Here is a 19102-nt window from a genome sequence, read left to right on the forward strand (position 1 = left end):
TAACTAAAAGGACCCCCCCCCCCCATCTCAAACTCCCAATGCACCCAGTCTCCTTAGACATCCAAATCAAAATAACATTATTCTCTCTCGCTCTCCCCCGATATTACCTCAAGGTGAGTCACTCTAGCAAACGTCTGTGTCAGAGAACAAACCTGCCTCTCTTTGATGGCGGCGCAGCTTTCTCTTTGACGTTTTTTAGTACTATGGGGATATTATCAGGTGGTGGTTGAGAAATGGGAAATGAACAGCAACACCCCAGTATCAAGGGCTAATACAGTAAGTGTTAATTGCAAAGCTCCATGGCGCAATGCTTCTGCATTTAATGGGGAGAAAGGGGGAATGTTAAACTCATGAGTGGTGTTGTGAGGACTGGGTGATATGGCCAAAAAATGAAATCCCTGTTATTGGGTTATTCAAGGATTCTATTTGTCGCAGACATAGAGATACTATTGTAAAACCTGTAATGAATTGAGTTCTATGGAAAATGGTATTTTTTTTTATTCCAAGACAAAACATGATTTAAAAGATTTTCTTCAAATGATACACTATTCCCCAGTAACTATATCTGCAGGCAAGACTTAAGGCCTATTCACACCAAGAACGATAACGATAACTATAACCATAACGATAAAAGCGTTCACACTGAACAACGATAAACAAAGTCTCTCCTTGTGTTAATGAATGTGACGGTTAAAATTCAATGGGTTCTGATTGGCTATTAGCTTTTTATCGTTCTGAAAATCGCTCAGAAAGTGATCCCCAACGATATCGTTCTTCATGTCATTATCGTTATAGTTTATGTGTGAACGTCGTCATTCATATTAACGAGAACGATATTTATTTATAGCTATCGTTATCGTTCTTGGTGTGAATGGGCCTTTAGGCTGTTATCCATGTACATATTTTAAACATGCTAGAAACAGCATCAAACAAAAAAGCAGAAAAACAAAATATACTTTATGTACCCCTGTACATAATTGATGTTGAATCCCGTTTGCTCGATTGTCGGCGTCTTACCTTGGAGGGCGACTTGGTTGGCGGTGCGAGCCTTCTGGCTGCCATGGTGACGAGTGCGCAGGCAAGGGCAGCGAAGCAGGCGATGGCAGCGAACACCAGGGCCCAGGGGAGGCCGCAGAAGTAGCAGGAGGCGTTGGCCGACGTGCACAGAGCCACGTGCAGCGCGGCACACAGCAGACACAGCAGGTAGAAGGGCAGAGACGTCAGCGCCACACCCACCGGCACGTCCACCACCGCCGCGCCACTCAGGGCCTCGGGCATGGCCAGCAGCAGCAGCAGCAGCATCTGCACACATACACACGCACACATGTAACACACACACACACACACACACACACACACACACAGACATGGATGCGCACACACACACACACACACACGCACACATGTAACACACACACACACACACACACACACACACACACACACACACACGGTGATACATCTACCTCATAAAAAAACATACACACAGCTCTGGAAGAAATAAAGAGACCACTGTACATTTTTCTGATGTCATTCTACAGTTGCTGAGTGATATTCGAATGAGTTGACGGTCATATTCAAATGTGCAGTAGTTTCTTAATTTTGAATATGACCCGTCAACTCATTTGAATTTCACTCAACTTAATTTGTTTCCAGAGCTGTATACGCAAACCATAGATAGAAAAAACACATAAGCCACAAAAGACCCAAAACACACATTAAGATAAAAAATAAAGATATACACATCAATATACACACACAGGTATGCTAATGTATGCCACCAAACCATTTTTAGATTATTACTCTCACAGAAACACACACACACACACACAGAATTCATAAGCACTGATGAACTTTGCACAAGGTCTTTGCTTGCCTAAGGAGCAAAAGTACATGTGTAATTTTCTTCAAATACAACCAGTAACCGTGAGTTCATAGCTGCGAACAGCTCTCATTATTCAGTTACAGACTACCAAACTTAATTAAAGAGCTAACTTAATTAGCGACTCATTGTGCTGCTTATAACTGCATTCTGCTGCAGTTTTACCCCTCCTCCCCCCTCACCCCTACAGCCCCTCCACCTCATAGCCTGGGGGCATGCGGCAAAGTAAAGTTCACCGAATTCACACCAAACTAATTGCTTTGTCCTTGCGGCGGTAAGATGAATGGCCTGAAAGAAGCCCTGTAAACGGCGGGGCGTGTGTGTGCAGAGGAACTGATCCGCCGCAGAGCGAAGCGGAGAAGAGAGGAGAGGAGAAGAGAGTAGCGGAACGTGGGGACTAGGGCTGGGCGATATGGCTGAAAACTGTATCACGATATAAGTATTTCATATCAGTCGATATCGATAATTATTGATTTTTTTAAATCTATTTCAGATAAGGACCAGAAGGGGGAAAAAATTAAATTAAACACTTATTTTAAACTTAACCTTCCTCTGATTTTAAAGGAAAATTCCGTTTTTTAGCACTTTAAGGCCCTTTTCTGGTTTGTTTTGGATGAACTAGAGTGGTGGACACCGACATTTTGACGATTGGTCCTGTCTCGACTTTTCTGACTCGTTTTGAATCGCCTTTTCACTTCTCAGGGTAGTAGGCTACTCAAACCAGGGTTGCCAACTTTGGGTGTTTGGCTGGAGTGAGATTTTGTGAAGTCATAGTGCGTGTGCGTTAAATTTTTCCCTAAACCTAATTTTAAAAATGTCTGTCCCCTGACTTTTATGCTATGTACAGTATAATCCCTGATTTATGTTTAAAAAAAAAACCATAATAGAATGGAAAAGTTTCTTCAAAATGTACAATTAAATTATTGATTGCACTTGAAAACAAGACCAGTGTTTTAACCCCGTGGCATGGAAGGATTTTGAGCCACTGGGCCCCTGGGCACAGACATGAAAAGGGCCCCCCCTGCCCACCTGAAAAAGGTAGTAGCTCAGTAGAAAAATTTGAAAAATAACCACTTAAATTATGACTTCAGGCGAGTTTTGTGGAAAGAAATGGACAGATTGAGACTTATGAATGCTTTCAGCACCAATCTCACGCTCTCACACACTCAAGAAATGTCGGTTTGTCATGTGTGGAACGAAAAGTTTGTGAGATATTCCTCCTATATGAATTGAAATGAGTGCAGAGCTATAGCCTAATATGATTATTTCTTGAAAGTTAATTTTCTCGCGAACCGTTTATCGCAGCAAATAGCGGCTATAGCACCTTAAAAAGATGAGAAAAAGTTATTTCATGTGATGTCTGTGAGGCTACTTCGCGAGTAGTTCCTAGAGAAAAATGGGCAGCCACACTTTATGTCGGTCTGCCTCATGTCTAAATAGCAGCGTGTTCCGTGAAGGTGTCGCGGACCGGATTAAAATAGCCTAGTCAGCGAATCAACAATCAGAGAAAACTGCGCTGAGAACGTTGTAGGCGGATATTAGACCTACCTGCTGTTGGTCTAGACATATGTATGCCTTAAACTCGTATCCTGTCATTTAGAAACAATGCTGTGGTATAGTCTAGTCATCAACAAACAATGAACGGATTGCAAAAAAAAAGAATGGATTTGGCGTGACATTTCTTTAGTGTGCGTGAGAGCGTGAGATTGGTGCTGAAAGATGCGTGAGAGTTGGCAACCCTCAAACATGTCCTAAAACAACCCTTAACGTTCGTTTTCAAAACTGTGCAACTCACCGAGTGGTTAGTGGAGTTCGTTGACTATTAAAAGCAAATATATCGGCGCAATGTATGATTCGTATTTGAACCTGAAGCATAGACGGTGGCGCAGTAATATCAACGTGCAATGACAGAAATCAATGGGATTTTACAAAATGCCAAATAAAAGACGACAGAAACTTTATTTCGCTACGCTACTTGTTTTGGAACATCAACAAACACCACTAACCACTCGGTGAGTTGCACAGTTTTGAAAACGAACGTAAGGGTTGTTTTAGGACATGTTTGAGTAGCCTACTACAGTATGCCCATTGCCAGCCACCCTGAGAAGTGAAAAGGCGATTCAAAACGAGTCAGAAAAGTCGAGACAGGACCAATCGTCAAAATGTCGGTGTCCACCACTCTAGTTCATCCAGAACAAACCAGAAAAGGGCCTTAAAGTGCTAAAAACCGGAATTTACCTTTAATTACCTCGGTTATCAATCAAAGCAAACAGGGAAAAGAAATAGCAACACAATCATAAAAAACACTCAAATAAATAAATGTGCATATAAGTCTGAAAAGCAGCACTGGTTGAAGCCTGGAAATATTGTAAACAAAGTAGCTTAATTTGCTAGTTTATCATAGTCTACTGGTTATATTAGACTGTTCAGTTTCCCCACGTGTGTTTAAGTTTAAAATGAATACCTTTTCTCCTAGGGACAGGCCCTTTGAGTCTTGGAAAATACTTTTCCATTTGCATCGGGATTGAGATGATTAGAATTTAGCAGTCAATTTGAATGCAACAGTTTTTAACACATTTGTGCAGCGTGTTAATGATGCTAACCGGATTTAATAGCAATTTGGCCAGTCGTCTTGCACGATTGTGAATGTTTGGATTACATGCTGAGGGATGCGCCTGTTGAGAGGGAGAGAGAGAGAGTGCACGGGGCAAGGACGGTTTGAGAGTCTGTGTTGAGGTAGGCCTACTTCTATCTACTGTGGTAGAGTTGCACATACTAGCTACAATGCAAGATATATTTAGCCTATTCATTTATGGACAACGTAAGGCGGGAGGTGTGTTGCTTTTAATTATCGAATGTTCTATCGAACGTATTTTTTATTGATATCGATTACATGTCTATTGCGATACATATCGCTATCGTTTTATCGCCCAGCCCTATAGTCTAGTCGTGATTTCATGAACCCAGAAATTTTGAGTACCCTAAAGTTTTATTGCAGAAATGTCATCTTTAGGCCTAGTGGGTGGATATAGTTATTTTGCATATTGTATAATTCTTGTGGGTTTGTGTGTGTGCATGCTGTTATATAGTTATTACCTCCGCCAAGGAGGTTATGTTTTCATCGGGGTTTGTTTGTCTGTTTGTTTGTTTGTTTGTTTGTTTGTTTGTTTGTTTGTCTGTGTGTCTGTTCATCTGTTTGTTCGTAAGATAACTCAAAAAGTTTGGGAGTGATCCGGATCACCGTCTGGATCCAGGAGGCGGTTATGTTTTCGCTTGGCGGAGGTCTGCACTCTCGGAGTGCTTTTCTAGTTTTGCATGGCACACTTAATTTCTTAATCTGTCTGTCCATAGGTCAACACTGCCTCCTTACCAAGTTTCTTAAAGGTTTTCACCAACTCACCCAACCAAGTACACGTGTTTACCTTGGAAAAACAATTTTGAGCCTGGCTTTATCACACTATCTGCTTTTGTGTGTATGCAAATTAGAGCATTTTTAATGAGATAGGGCCTCATTTGCATATGTAACATTAAAATATAAAAAACATGCAATACATTTTTTTCTCATCTTAACATAAGTAATCAACTCAGAAAGTTTCATGGTGATATCTATGATTTAAATTTTTTACCCTATTCACCTGTACTGCCTCGCCTTAATTGCCTATTTATGCTAATTATGCAAATTGCCCAAAGTGCAACTTTAGGCAACCAAGTTGAATTCCACCCACTAGGCCTATAGATGACATTTCTGCAATAAAACTTTAGGGTACTCAACATTTCTGGGTTTACTATTGGGCCTATGGGGATCACGACTAGACTATAGTGGGGACTGGGCATTTGGAAGGTACATAAAGGAGTTGTTTGTAGCGCTTTGTCTTTTAGCCGCTCTGTAGTAGAGGTCCCTCTGGACACCAGACACTGAGCGCCAAGCGTGGTTCCGCTTGCGGTTCCAGCCGTCAGGTTCCCCCTTAAGAGCATGCAGGGTATTTTTGCCCTCCAACTTTTCTTCTGGTTTCCCTCCTTTTCCCCGTCTCTTCACCTGAGAGAGGATACGTTCCTGGGGAGTGGGATCAGGGGCGTAGCACCAAATTCTGGGCCCTATGCACAAGTGGTGGCCGTGGCCATGCCCCCCCCCCCCCCCCCCCCCCCCCCAACCAACCAACCAACCACCGGCTGTAAGCATGAAGCATGAGGTTCACAACTAACTACGCCTACTATCTAATCACACATTGAATTAATCTAACAACTCTTATATGTACTGTATAACAGAAAATAATCTTATTACCCAAGACTTCACTGAATTTCTTATGTTTAAAGAATGTTTAAAAGCTAGAACATGAAATGAATGAAAACACTTTTGGCTGAGAGAACAGCTATCTATACAAATTGAACACTTTTGGCTGAGAGAACAGCTATCTATATAGCTAACTGAGTGTGATGCGTTTCACAAGTTAGCTTTGCTACTAATTTGACAGCCTTTCCTCTTGAACCTATATAACATTGAGCCTACTAAGTTAAGCTATTAGCTCATAATAATTTTCGAATTAGTAGGCTATTGAAATGTTGTGGTAGGCTATAAATCAGGCATCATGTTATTTCTAATTTTGTGTTAATGCTGTTTTAGCACTGATAATCGCGGATTCGCGGTGGTATTGAAGTGTTTTGTAACCTTCAGGATTTAATTTCATTTGTAGACTATTGCTTTCACATTGGGCTCACCTTTCTTGGGAAAGAAGGCTGTTAACACTTGTTTTCCCTCATTTCTTTTTTTCTCCCTTTCTTGCCTCTCTTTTCTTTTCTGGGAACCGGATTTAGCTTTCTTAGACTTAGACATCTTCACACCGTGACCGTCTGCATCCGCTTCTGCAGAATGAACGTTACTTCAAAAATGCGCCTAGCAGGGGAAGGCGGACTGAACCATTTCGTGCAAGGGAGAGGGTGCCTGCCCTCAAACAATGTTGGCTTGGACACAATTTAATACATCAATCAACTGATGCATTTACCCGAAATATTTGCATCTATATTAGTTAATAACATTTATTAAGATCTTTAAATTAAGGAAATTATTTATTATTAAGGAAAATAAAATTCAACTCCTTAGGGGCCCTCCCCCCACTTGGGGCCCGGGTTATTTATTCCCACTTGTCCCCCCACTACGACGCCCTTGAGTGGGATGGCGAGGTGAGCTCCATGAGAAGGGCAGAGAAGGATAAAGAGAACACACAGGCCAATCTTTGAGAACCTGCGCCTCAAGAAAAATGAAAAAGGGGGGGGGGGGGCTTGATATCTCTATATACTAGCTTGCTTATGAATAATGCCATTGACTTCAGGCTGAATGCAAGCAAGCGAGAAAGAAAGTGTAAGAAAGAAGGAAAGAATGAGAGAGAAAACAAGAGGGAGTGGGGCAGAGAGAGCCCTTGCTTGTGAATAATGATGTGGCCTTCAACTCCTCTTTGACAAGGCCTCTTGACTTGGGGAGTAAAGAGTTGGGAAGACCAGTGCAACTGTAACCCATGACAGACAATTAGGCTAAAAGCTTCTCTACAGAAGATATGGATGCATCACAACAGCGACTGCCAAAACATTTTACACAAATACGTTAGATGACTCCGTTTGGGAGCATAATCTAATGTGGTCGCCCTTGACTAGCATACTCCGGTAGCGTAGTATCTGGCTTTGTTCTGTATATAAAGTTGCTGTTTTACATTTAAAAGCAATTAACACTTGCCCGTGAAAAGACATGTAAGTTCAATTGCCTAAAAATGCTCAATTATTCTGGCTTAGGAGAGAGAAAAAAACTAAGTCCACGGACTCGTTTAGCCTAAAATGAACACTAGGGAATTTTGCTCCATCTATTAACCTGCACACTGTAAATCTCTTCAGTAGAGGTCGAAGGTAAGCTGTACTTCAAACGCTTTGACTGCAGGAGGCTGAATTTCAAACAAAGAGCACATAAAAGGGGGAGACGGAGAAACAGGAGCTAAGCCATACGGTACCACATACCTACACCATTTGCTGGCTTGGAAAACAACTTCACACATGCACATTAGCAGAGGTGACCTGTGTGCATTTGCCAAAAACCAATCTCCAAAAGAAATCTGTCCTGAGTACAACACATACCTTGCTGTCTCTCTTGTGCCCAAGGCATCAGCTACATTCTTGGAGGTCATCACTCTGCAGACTGACTGGGCTAGGAGCACAGTTTGGCCACATAGTATATAGGATGGAGGAACGTGCACTGCTTGAATTGTTGAAGTAGAAAATAATCGGTATAACCATGAAATCGTGGGCTGTTTCGTCACACTTAACTGAGCCACCTGATTACAAACCAGCACAGCATCCCTACTCACCAACAACTCACTTAGTTACTACTCGATAAAAAAATCCCTTAAAAGCAGTGTCCAACATAACATTTTCTCCCCATTGGCCCCACATGAGATTCGTGCTGGCCTGTATACATTTACTGGCCCAGAAAAGTCACATTTACACAAAACTTAATTTATTACAGTACACTGTAATTAACTCCCTCTTCATTTTAGTAGTCTCCTACGCTTAGCTTCAACCGGTCAGCAACACAGGAGAGGTGAGCTGACTCGTCATGGTGACTGGCAAAAAAAGGTGGGCCAGTGACTGGCCGATCAACTTGCCCAACGTGCTCTTTTACTTGCTCCGGGCCAGCGGGCCACTGCGTATGTTAAACCCTGCTTAAAAGTCAAACAGCAACACCCTCAACAACAGACCTACTTTCACTCCAAACAAATCTAGCGTTCCTGGACTGGACAAAGAGCCAGTGGTCTAGCGGCTCCCTTGGCCTGAGTATCCTACTGTACAGATGGCTTCCCAGCTGTCCTTGCCCAAACAGCCATCCGTCTCCAGGCCAGCCGGTCCAACTCCGCTCCGCATGTGTCCGCATGTGTCCAGTCAGGCGGGGGTGCGGTGCGGTGTGGCTGAGCAGGGCTGGATTAATGGTCCTCATAATGACTTGGCTAAGTGTGGGGGCCCACTAGGCGGGTGGATGGGGGGTTAGAGGCAGAGACATTTCGGGGACCCGGGGTCATCGTCTACTGCCAGAGCGGCTCCCGGGGGCCGCCTTCACGGCCCGTTTCACCGCCATCGCGCGACCCGACCCAGCCTGCTGATAAAGATGGATCGCCACCTTCAGCACGGCAGCCCCGCGAAGATGACATTGGGTCGCAGTCAAACAATGGAACAATGACACTGCATGGGTCAAAGCACTGAGCGGAGCACAACCTGAACACAGTGGAGGGGCAGTTCTGTTTGAAAGTGCCCTGGAACAGCACTCAATAAAGAACAAACTTTTTGACTCCACTTGAACTTCCCTTGCAGTGCTGGGGTGCGGCTATCCATCTGGAGGAGGAGGCCCACCACCATAGAACACATGCCATGTGACACATGTTGCTTTTACTCCACCATGGAGAAGACACCCATGTACCACTATAGAGCACATGTCATATCTACCCACCTAGACAGGAGGGGGTTGGAGCACATAGACTACAGAGAGAACATTTTGTATTCATTCCACCATAGAGTGCATGTTGTATTCATTCCACCATAGAGTGGGTCATATTTATTTCACCATAGAGTGCATGTTGTATTCATTTCACCATAGAATGCATCCTTTATTCATTCCACCATAGAGTGCATGTCATATTTATTTCACCATAGAGTGCATGTCATATTTATTCCCTCCTTTCTACCTCCTTTTCCTTCTACCATACTATTTCCTTTCCACCACTCTCTGACTAGTGCTTAAACTCGCACTCTCATCCTCTGGTAGTTTAGTATTAGCTAAGGTCTCCTTTGCAATGTAGCTTGAATGTTATCCCTCACTTTACAAGTTGCTGATAAAAGCGTCTGCTAAATGAATAAATGTAAACCTGTACGTGCTGTATTGTCCATCTGGACGAGCAGGACGGTGCCCACCACCATAGAGTGCATGCTGCATTCATTCCACCACGGAGTACATGTTGTATTTATTCTAAGATGGCGTGTTCTACATGCTGTATTGTCCTACCCACCTGGACGAGCAGGACAGTGCCCACCACCATGGAGTACATGTCGTATTTGCCCAGCTGCCTGCTGAGGGCCGAGCTCATGGCCTTCAGGGCGTCCAGGTACTGGCGCAGCACCTTGCGGCCCATGTTGGACAGCGTCTCGGACGTGTTGCCCTCCAGGTAGAGTTTCATCCAGTTGCCGTGGGACTTCTCGGCCACGCGGAACAGCTCGTAGCCTTCCTCTGCGGAGAAGACGAGAAACGAGAGGAGACGTGAGGGCGGGCGGGGCACGCATGATGAAAGGAGGGAGGGAGAGAGAGAGAGAATGTGGGAGAGGGAGGGAGGGAGGGATGGACGAAGATACAAAGAGCAAAGGGTGATGAAAGGAAAAAAAAGAAGTGAACGTGTGAAAAGAATGTGTAATTGTGCTGAGAAAGAGAGATACAGAATTAGAAAAGGTACAGGTGTGTGAGTGAAAGAGAGAGTGAGAAAGACAGAGGTATGTGTGTGTGTGTGTGAGTGAGTGTGTGTGAGAGAGAGTGAGTGTGTATGTGTGTGTGTGTGTGTGCGTGCATGTGTGCGTGTGTATGAGCTATATATAGAGTGCGAGAGAATAAGTTGTGTGTTGCACTAAAGCAGGCTGGGGCTGGGGAATCTCTACTAAGCCCTCTTGTGCGGAGAGAGGTGAAAGGCACTGACACAAATAAACTCCAATTCTATCAATGAGAGACAGAGCTTCAGAGAGCAGGAGCTAATCCCAGCAGAACACCAACGCACCTCACACTCACACACTCCTCCGCGTGCACAAAGCTGCTTGGATTCTCTCAACATTGTGATCTTTCTCTCTCTCTCTCTCTCTCACACACACTCCTCCGCCTGCACAAAGCTGCTTGGAATCTCTCACATTCAGAGTCATCCCCCCCCCCCCCCAACCCACACACGCACACACACACACACACACACAAACACCTTTGACTGCACAAAGCAACTCTTGCCCAAGATGCCAAGCTTTCATCATACAAACTATATTCAGCCTGAATCAATTCATCATGGCGAAATACAAGGCCTAGTCACAAGGCCCAATTAACGTCTGGGAGGTCTTTGTGTGTGAGGCAAGCCTGTTTTTTGTGCCTATTTGGCAAATCCATTGTGAGGTGTAGTTACGCATTAGAAATACAAGGGAAAATCCCAGAGAGTGGAGAAAGACCAGAGAGCAATTACCCTGCTTTACAGCACTAAGCCAAGCTGGGGTAGCATTTATCTTAGCAAACATACAGCCCTTATGCACCTCACAATATGCTCAAAATTTCAAAACTAAATCCTGCAAGGTCTTAAAATGTATAATCCGTTGTGCAGACACACACACACACACACACACACACACCTCTATCTCTAACAGACACTCAGACACACACAGGTTAAAATGTGCCTCTAGGTTTGCTTTTCCCTCACTAACTCCCTACACAGCAGAAGCGGAGCTGCTGACTTGCCCTGCGCCTAATGCTAACACTCCCTTATCTGAATAATTTGGGCACCGCGGAGATAAATAGTGATTATAATTCCATTAGGCACGGGAGCCGAGTGGAAATATGAACGCCCGTAAACGCCACCATGAATCAAGCCCTGGAAATGGCCCACGGCCCGCTGGGAGTGTGTGTGTGTGTGTGTGTGTGTGTGTGTGTGTGGACACTGGCAGATGGACAGAACACTTTCAGAGCGGCCTTCAGAGTGGTTAGGGATGTCCTGTGAGTATGTTTGCCGTATCCGTATGTGAGTGTGTGTGGATATTTGCAGTGTGTCAGTGTGTGTATGTGCCCTTGCAGTGCATCTGTGTGTGTGTGTGTGTGTGTGTGTGTGTGTATATTTGAGTGTGTGTGTTAGCAGTGGCTTTGTTTGTGTGTGTGTGTGTTTCTGGAGTGCACCTAATTGGAGGGATTAGAAGAGGACTTGGGCTTGAATACGTGAGCGATACCAAAGATCACAAGCACCCCTGTGGGGACCTTTGGCAGGAGAAGCCACCAGAGCCACTTTAGCGAAGCGTGTATGGACTCAAGGAGAGAGTTTCACCTCACACTCGCACTTGCACTCGCACACACACACACACACACACACACACACACACACACACACACACACACACACACACACACACACACACACACACACACACACAAAGACAGAGACACACAATCACAGACAATAAGGAACTTCAGTTATTGCTATTTAAAGGTGCTCGAAGCGATGTTACACGGTTTCTAACATACAGCAAACATCACCTCATCATCTGCTAGCTGCCTGTGCCCTATACACTTGTGCCCAAAAATGCGGTCTCTGTGGACAGGCTTCAAAAACGGGAACAAAAATAACTTGGTCCAGCCTGGACCATAAAAACATAACAAACCGTTCCAGCCAATCAGCAAGAAGATGCGCGTTTAGGAGAGTTTTAATAGACCTCTGAAGTTCGCCTACAAAAAAGCTGCCATCTTTGACATCCGGTATCTGGAGATTTTTCCTATGGGAAAATAACATGGGGATTTTGAATTATCGCACCTGTTAAACTCTCGCGGGGATGGAAAAAGTCTGAAATGCAGACGTTTTTCTGAACACACTTTTGTCTTCTGCCTTCGAGTGGATATTGTGATCTCCGGTACGTGAAGGCGGAACACTTAGATTTTTGCTACCCCAGAGCTAACTTGCAACTTGCCATAGGTAGTTAGCTTCAATTAACAACCGGATCTCCTTACATGGGCAAAGATGCCGTTTTGGTTCTTTTTTGTAGGCGAACTTTAGAGGTCTATTGCACAGGGTGGGAGTAGCGAGCTAGCTCTCTGTTTTGTTTAAACATCAACAGAAGTGACGTTACCCAACATTGTTTAGAGCCGGGGTTCCCAAACCTTTCCACAACAAGACCCCCAAAATACCACTAGGTCCTGGCCAAGGACCCCCTTGATGTGTTATTAAACCAAAGTCCTTTTAGGCAAGTCCCTCCACTCGGCAGCCATATTGCAACGTTTTTTGGGCACTCATAGGGCATCCTATTCAGCAGAAATGCGCGTGCGCAAGGCTTCACGACACCAATTATGCTCCTGCGGCGAGTTGACAACACATGATTGGCACGATGTCTTCACAACACACCATATGATTGGCTCAATGTATTCACAACACACCACATGATTGGCTCAATGTATTCACATGTCGACATTTTGCCAAGGAAGGGGTGGGATATGTGTAGACAACGGCCATATTGGCGTTACAAACTAACCCCATGCATTTCTTTTTTTTTTTTAAGTATATTTTTTTGGGCTTTTTATGCCTTTAATCAGATAGGATAGTAGAGATTGACAGGAAGTGAGAGTCGAGGTGGGATCCGGAAAGGACCACGGGACGGGAATCGAACCCGGGTCGCCGGCGTACGGTGCAGGTGCCCCAGCCAGTCGCGCCACTGCTGGGGCCACCCCATGCATTTCTATGGAGGATTTTTTGAGTGCTGTGTCTCCTCATTAGAAAGTCTCTGATTAAACCCATCGACAATACTACGGCAAATGTAAAAATACATTAAGCTAATCCTAATAATTATTTTAGCCACAAGTACTTCGCGATGTAGCATACAGCATGTAAAAATTGCATTTGGGGCTTTCTGCTATATGAGTGCTATCACTCTACTATTATTCCCAGTCATTATCATGGAAAATAGCCTATAATGTTCAGATATGCCACAAATTATTATAATGGCATTCCCTCATAGTAATAGGTATATTGGCGGCCCCCACTTTGAAAACCACTGGCTTAGAGCACGTTTAATGGTAAGCAGCTTAGGGCTATCTATCACAACCAATCTTGGGGCCTGCACCATGTGGTCGCTCGAGCCATGTGACATAACAGGTGCGGCGGCGGGCAGAAGTCCTCATGAAAGTGTAATTTGTTGCATTGATCAGGGCAGGGCGGGGTGAGGTGTGTGGAGATGAATGGCCCAGTGAGGCTGCTTTTGTAGCCAGTGCTAATGGGATCATTACAGCAGGCCCTCTGCCTACCGGACACCTAATGGCAGCAGGCTCCATTCAGCAGCACTATTTACAGCCAGAGCAGAGAGAAAAGAGAGAGTGAGAGAGAGAGAGAGAGTGGAGAGGGAGAGTGAGGTGGATAGAGAGAAAGTAAGTGAGAAGGTTGGAGAGTGAGAGTGAGACAAAGGAATAAGAAAGGATGAGGGGAGAGCAAGAGAAAAAATAAAGACAGACAGAGATGAGATGGATGGTTAGAGAGCAGGCACAGAGACAGGATGGAATGAATACAAGTGTACGAACACACGTAGATGTACTCAGTCAGAGAGTGAGAGAGAAAGAAAGAAAGTGGCAGTGAAGGATGAATAACAAAGGGAAAAGAGGAGGAGGAAGAGTAGGATAGAGAAGTGAATTAGACAGGGGGAGAAAAGAGAGGGAAGCCAGAAAGAGAAAGGGAGGGGAAGAATGGAGATATGGAGAGGAGGAGGATGAGAGAACGAACACGTTTCAGTTTCATCATTTGAGAAAGAGTGGCTGAAAGGATTCAACTAACAATTCAGTGATCATTACAGAGTCAAAACAGAATGTGTCATGGTTTGAGTCACATTTCTCCTGGGCGTCTGCGTACGTGTCGACTGACTCAAAGTAAAGGAATGAAGATGGTGAACAAAAAAAATTGAAAGGAACATAATTCAGAGTACCTTCCGCTAATTAAATCATCACTCTCCCTCCAACACATACATAAGCAAACAAAGATTCCACACTCTAGCGCCAGTATAGACCTCTGGCTGGTCCCAGTGCCCATGTGGGCAATTTACTTTCCAATTTACTTTTAGCCTTTTGTTAATCACCAACATTTGCCAAGTAGTCTTACAGTAGAAAGCATGCCTTGCCAAAACTAATCTACAACTGCCTTAAAGTTGGAGTCATCCTTGAGAACTCTATTCACCTCCCAAAACTTGCACGCTTATTTCATTCAAAACTTGCACGCTTATTTCATTCAAAACTTGCACGCTTATTTCATTCAAAACTTGCATGCTTATTTTATTTAAAACTTCCATGCTTATATTATTCAAAACTTGCATGTGCATTTCATCAAAGAGCTCGGAAACAAAATCTGCATAGTGAAACCCAACAAAGCATAACTATACATGTGCAGAAACTTAATGTCACTGCCCAAAATCACTGTTCTGCCCAAGATCACTGTACTGCCCTTGATCATGAGTGCTCTGGCAATCCCTGACCTGTATAGTTTCCAAGCTGCACAACGTTATTCTTTCTGCAGAGCTAAGTCTACGTTATGAAAGCCTCCTGTGCTGTCTGTACTGTCTCACAGCAGCGCACGTGTGCACTGCAGAGGAACTGCATCAGCCCAGTCCATCAATGCTACTGTAAGGCACAAATGAAAAAGCTGCAGCTCGACGCCAGCGCTTGCGCTCGGGAGCCAAAGCAATCTTCTCACTGCCGCATTCCATGAGCCCTCTCCGTATGTAGCGCGCACTCTGTGGCGCCATTCGTCACCTGGCACAGACTAGCAGCAGCAGCACACACATGGGAAAAGTCCCCCCCCACCCCCTGCTCTGAACCAACACTGGCACATTATGCATGTAGGCCGCCACTGAGAGTGCACAATGTACTGAGCTATGGCTCCTCAGAGCACAGATTCTTTCACATTACTGACCCAAACGCAGGGAACATGAGAGGAAATCATTCATCAAACACACACACACACACACCTGAACACACAGGTGTGAGTGTGTGTGCTTGTTGAAGTGTGTGTGTCTGTTGAAGTGCACATTTACATATGTGTGTGTGTGTGTGTGTGTGTGTGTGGTTGTGAGGATTTGTGAGCCTGATGTAAAGTGTGTGCTTTTTGGTATGTGTGAGTGTGTGTGTGTGTGTATGGTGTCGCAGTCGCATTGCAGCCAGTGTTACTGTGGCCCTGGAGACAAGCTGATCTCATAAATCACAGAGCGTGTCTGGTGGAAGTACACGCACATTCACACACACACACACACACACACACACACACACACACACACACACACACACACACACACACACACACACACACACACACACACACACACACACACACACACACACACACACACACACACACACACACACACACACACACACACACACAAACACACAAACACACAGCCTGGCAGGAGGCTGGCCTTGTGCTCCCCTACTCATTATGTCTCCTTCCTGTCTGTCTTGGTCCTGTTGGGGACGGAGTACCTGACACACTCCTCCGGGTGGAGCAAGTGAAGGGTGGTGGCGGTCGCCAGCACCTAACACCAAAATCTCTCCGCTCTCCCGCACAGCTTTTCACGTCTGAGTCGCTAGACTCAACAACCCTGAACTCTTGGTCCATCCTGTGGACATGTGTGTTTACAGCTGTAAATAGACTTTTGTATAGTTACCTAGAACATAAGAACATGTGGGCTCTGGGCCTGGATGAAAGGAGCAAAAAACAAGCTGCTCGTCGGGTGGGGGAGGAGGCAGAACATGCCTCCTGCTAGATATGGAGTAAGCGGGAGGAGGAAAGCCGGAAGTCAGGAGCAGATGGGCAGTGACCTGGCCATCACTGCCGGCCCACCAAGTGGAGAGTGTTGTGGTTGAGGGTTCGAAACATTCAGTGGACAAGGTATGAAAACATTGGATATTTCCCAAAAATGTATGTGTGATCATCGTACTGTGAAGAAATTTGTCGCTGATACAGAGCACAGACGGGTTTGTGCAGACAAAGGCATAATAAGGAAGGTTTCTGCCAGACAAATTCATAGGATTAAGAGAGCAGCTGCTAAAATGCCATTGCAAAGCAGCAAATAGGTATTTGAAGCCGCTGGTGCCTCTGGAGTCCCGCAAACCTCAAGGTGTAGGATCCTCAAGAAGTTAACGTTAAGAGTCACGTTTTGGGCCGGAATCATGGGGGGGAGAGCTGGTAGGCCCCTTTAGGGTCCCTGATGACCTCGACAAAGTATGCAGTTTCTGACTGACCACTTTCTTCCATGGTACAAAAAGAAGAACCGTGCCTTCCGTAGCAAAATCATATTTAATAGACTTTCGTATAATTACCTAGATAATAAGAAGAGCATTATACTTTGTTAGCGCATGTTGCCAAAGGAAGGCAGAGATGGTCCTTTGTGTGAACTCTAGTGAGTTGGGTTGATAAAAAAAGACCAGAAAAGGCTGAGGTACTGTGCAGCAATATTAGAATGCACTGACTCATATTAGCAATATTAGCAATATTACACTGCACTGACTCATGTCTGTGTGAATATTGCATGTTTCTCCAGTGTTTAAAAATGCAGACCATACCAAACCAGAACTTGCCTGGTATAACCTGACCAAACTTTACTTCCTGAACAAGGGTCTGACCCTGCTCTATTTTCTAGACCATGAATCCTAATGGGAATACACTTGAAACCACTATATCAGCTTTTAACCAATCAGCATTGACCACTATTGCTATACTTCCTCCTTTGCAGCTAATGGTGCAATATATTATATTAGCCTTCTCCCCCAAAACCCACTGACTGTAAAGAAACCATAATTTTGCCCTCAAAGCATTACTATGTGAGTTTTAGTCTAAAACTAAATATGGCAACTTTTTATGTATGATGACAACACTGGCTGCTTTTTCCTGAAGCTCCCGGCCCAGTCTTTCTAAAGGCCTAAACCTGAGTCGTGGTTGGAGACACTTCCTCACAGTGAGGTGAGGATTTAATGAAAGAAGCGACCGCCATGACAAAGGAGCAGAAGCTCGCCTAAATGCACCGCTCTCCCTCTCAGCACTCTCTTGCTCTCTTTCACTCCCTCTATTTCTTTATTTTTTGTGTTCTGTCTGTCTCTCCTGGTGTCTCTCTCTCTCTTCTCTCTATCCATCTCTCCCTGCCTCTCTCTCTCTCTCCATCTATCTTCCTCTCACAATCACTATGGAAACAGGAGAGCTGCAGAAGCACAGTGGAAAGGCTGGGTGGCCACGTGGAGCTGCGCTACAATGGGGGTGGGGTGGGGTGGGAGCAAATCCCCCCCCCCTCAACACACACACACACACACACATTACCTACTCCCAATCGGCCACAATCTAAATTGTGATTTAACTGACTGCGGGGTCAGACAGCAGATCTGTGAGGAGGCGTTTCTCTACTCTAATGAACGATAATCACACCGACTACAGTCTGCTGAGGGCTAGACGAAAATCACAGCACACACACACACACACACACACACAAAGATACAAGAGAAAGACAGGCTAGCAGAGAGGAAGATGCTAATCGGAGTGTTCATTAACACCAGACACTGCACCCATTCCCACCTGACACCCATTCCCACCTGACAGGCCTCATTTACATGCGGTCATCTTGGAGATTATTTCATCCAGAAAAGAACGCACTGAAGGCTACGCACAGCAGGGCTGCGATTGGATGGATGAGCTCAGTGGCTGTGTTCTTCAGGGAACTGAACCCATATCATTTTGCATAAGAAAAGCTTAACAGGTTGAGCTCACACATAAAAGTTGTTCACTGCTGAAAGGTAGATTAGATGATCCAGATGAAAACCTATCCAATCCTAAAAAAATCATAATATAACTTATTTATATGCAACATCACTTACATCCGGTACTAGTGACATTTGTGGTGTGTGTGTGTGTGTGTGTGTGTGTGTGTGTGTGTGTGTCAGGAGAGAGACTTTTCCCGCAGCTTTTCTCCACTGAGTAGAGAAAGTAGACTCCTGCTGTAGATGAGGTTTCTCCAGGACAAACTAAGAAAAAAAACAAAAACAGGAAGCCGTTCTGACCTTAACTTCAACAACTCCCTCATTCACAAGTGGCGTGTGAAAAGCGTCAAGGTGCTACTAAAGGGACACCTTGTCGAACCTGTGAGCAACTGAGCAACACTGACTAATAGCTACAAAACAACTTCGGGACAGCCACTCCGCTGCCTCCAGTCTGCCTCAAGTCCCAGAGTCCCATTCATTTAATGGTACATTAAGCCCAACCTAGATGCTCAGCCTTCTGCCCACCTTCTGCTCCCAACACAAAGTGTTTTTTTCCCTTTTGCCTTTATTTAATGAACACAAAAAATGTGTTTTAATGGCATTTTTCTCCCACCGCCGAGAGATCACAGATCTCAAACACAACACGTTTTTCAAGTGCTAATTCCGTACCACCGGGGGAGCTATGAGTGATGGCATCC

At 44.8% G+C, this 19102-nt stretch overlaps 1 protein-coding gene across 1 annotated transcript in view; it reads right to left on the reverse strand.

Annotated features, from left to right (window-relative positions):
- pigg (phosphatidylinositol glycan anchor biosynthesis class G (EMM blood group)) overlaps positions 1 to 19102 on the reverse strand; it is a 104131-nt gene that overhangs the window by 43495 nt on the left and 41534 nt on the right. Inside the window, exons 7-8 of the mRNA XM_076287548.1 lie at positions 9919 to 10136; positions 1018 to 1302 (exon numbers count right to left, since the gene is read on the reverse strand). Of these exons, the coding sequence (XP_076143663.1) occupies positions 1018 to 1302; positions 9919 to 10136 (503 nt within the window). The remainder of the gene's footprint in view (positions 1 to 1017; positions 1303 to 9918; positions 10137 to 19102) is intronic.

The sequence above is a fragment of the Alosa pseudoharengus genome, unplaced genomic scaffold (genome assembly GCF_046254945.1).
Source record: "Alosa pseudoharengus isolate Yale_2024_CS ecotype anadromous, Long Island Sound unplaced genomic scaffold, YU_APseudo_1.1 YU_APseudo_1.1_scf_16, whole genome shotgun sequence".
In the NCBI taxonomy this organism is placed as follows: domain Eukaryota; kingdom Metazoa; phylum Chordata; class Actinopteri; order Clupeiformes; family Clupeidae; genus Alosa; species Alosa pseudoharengus.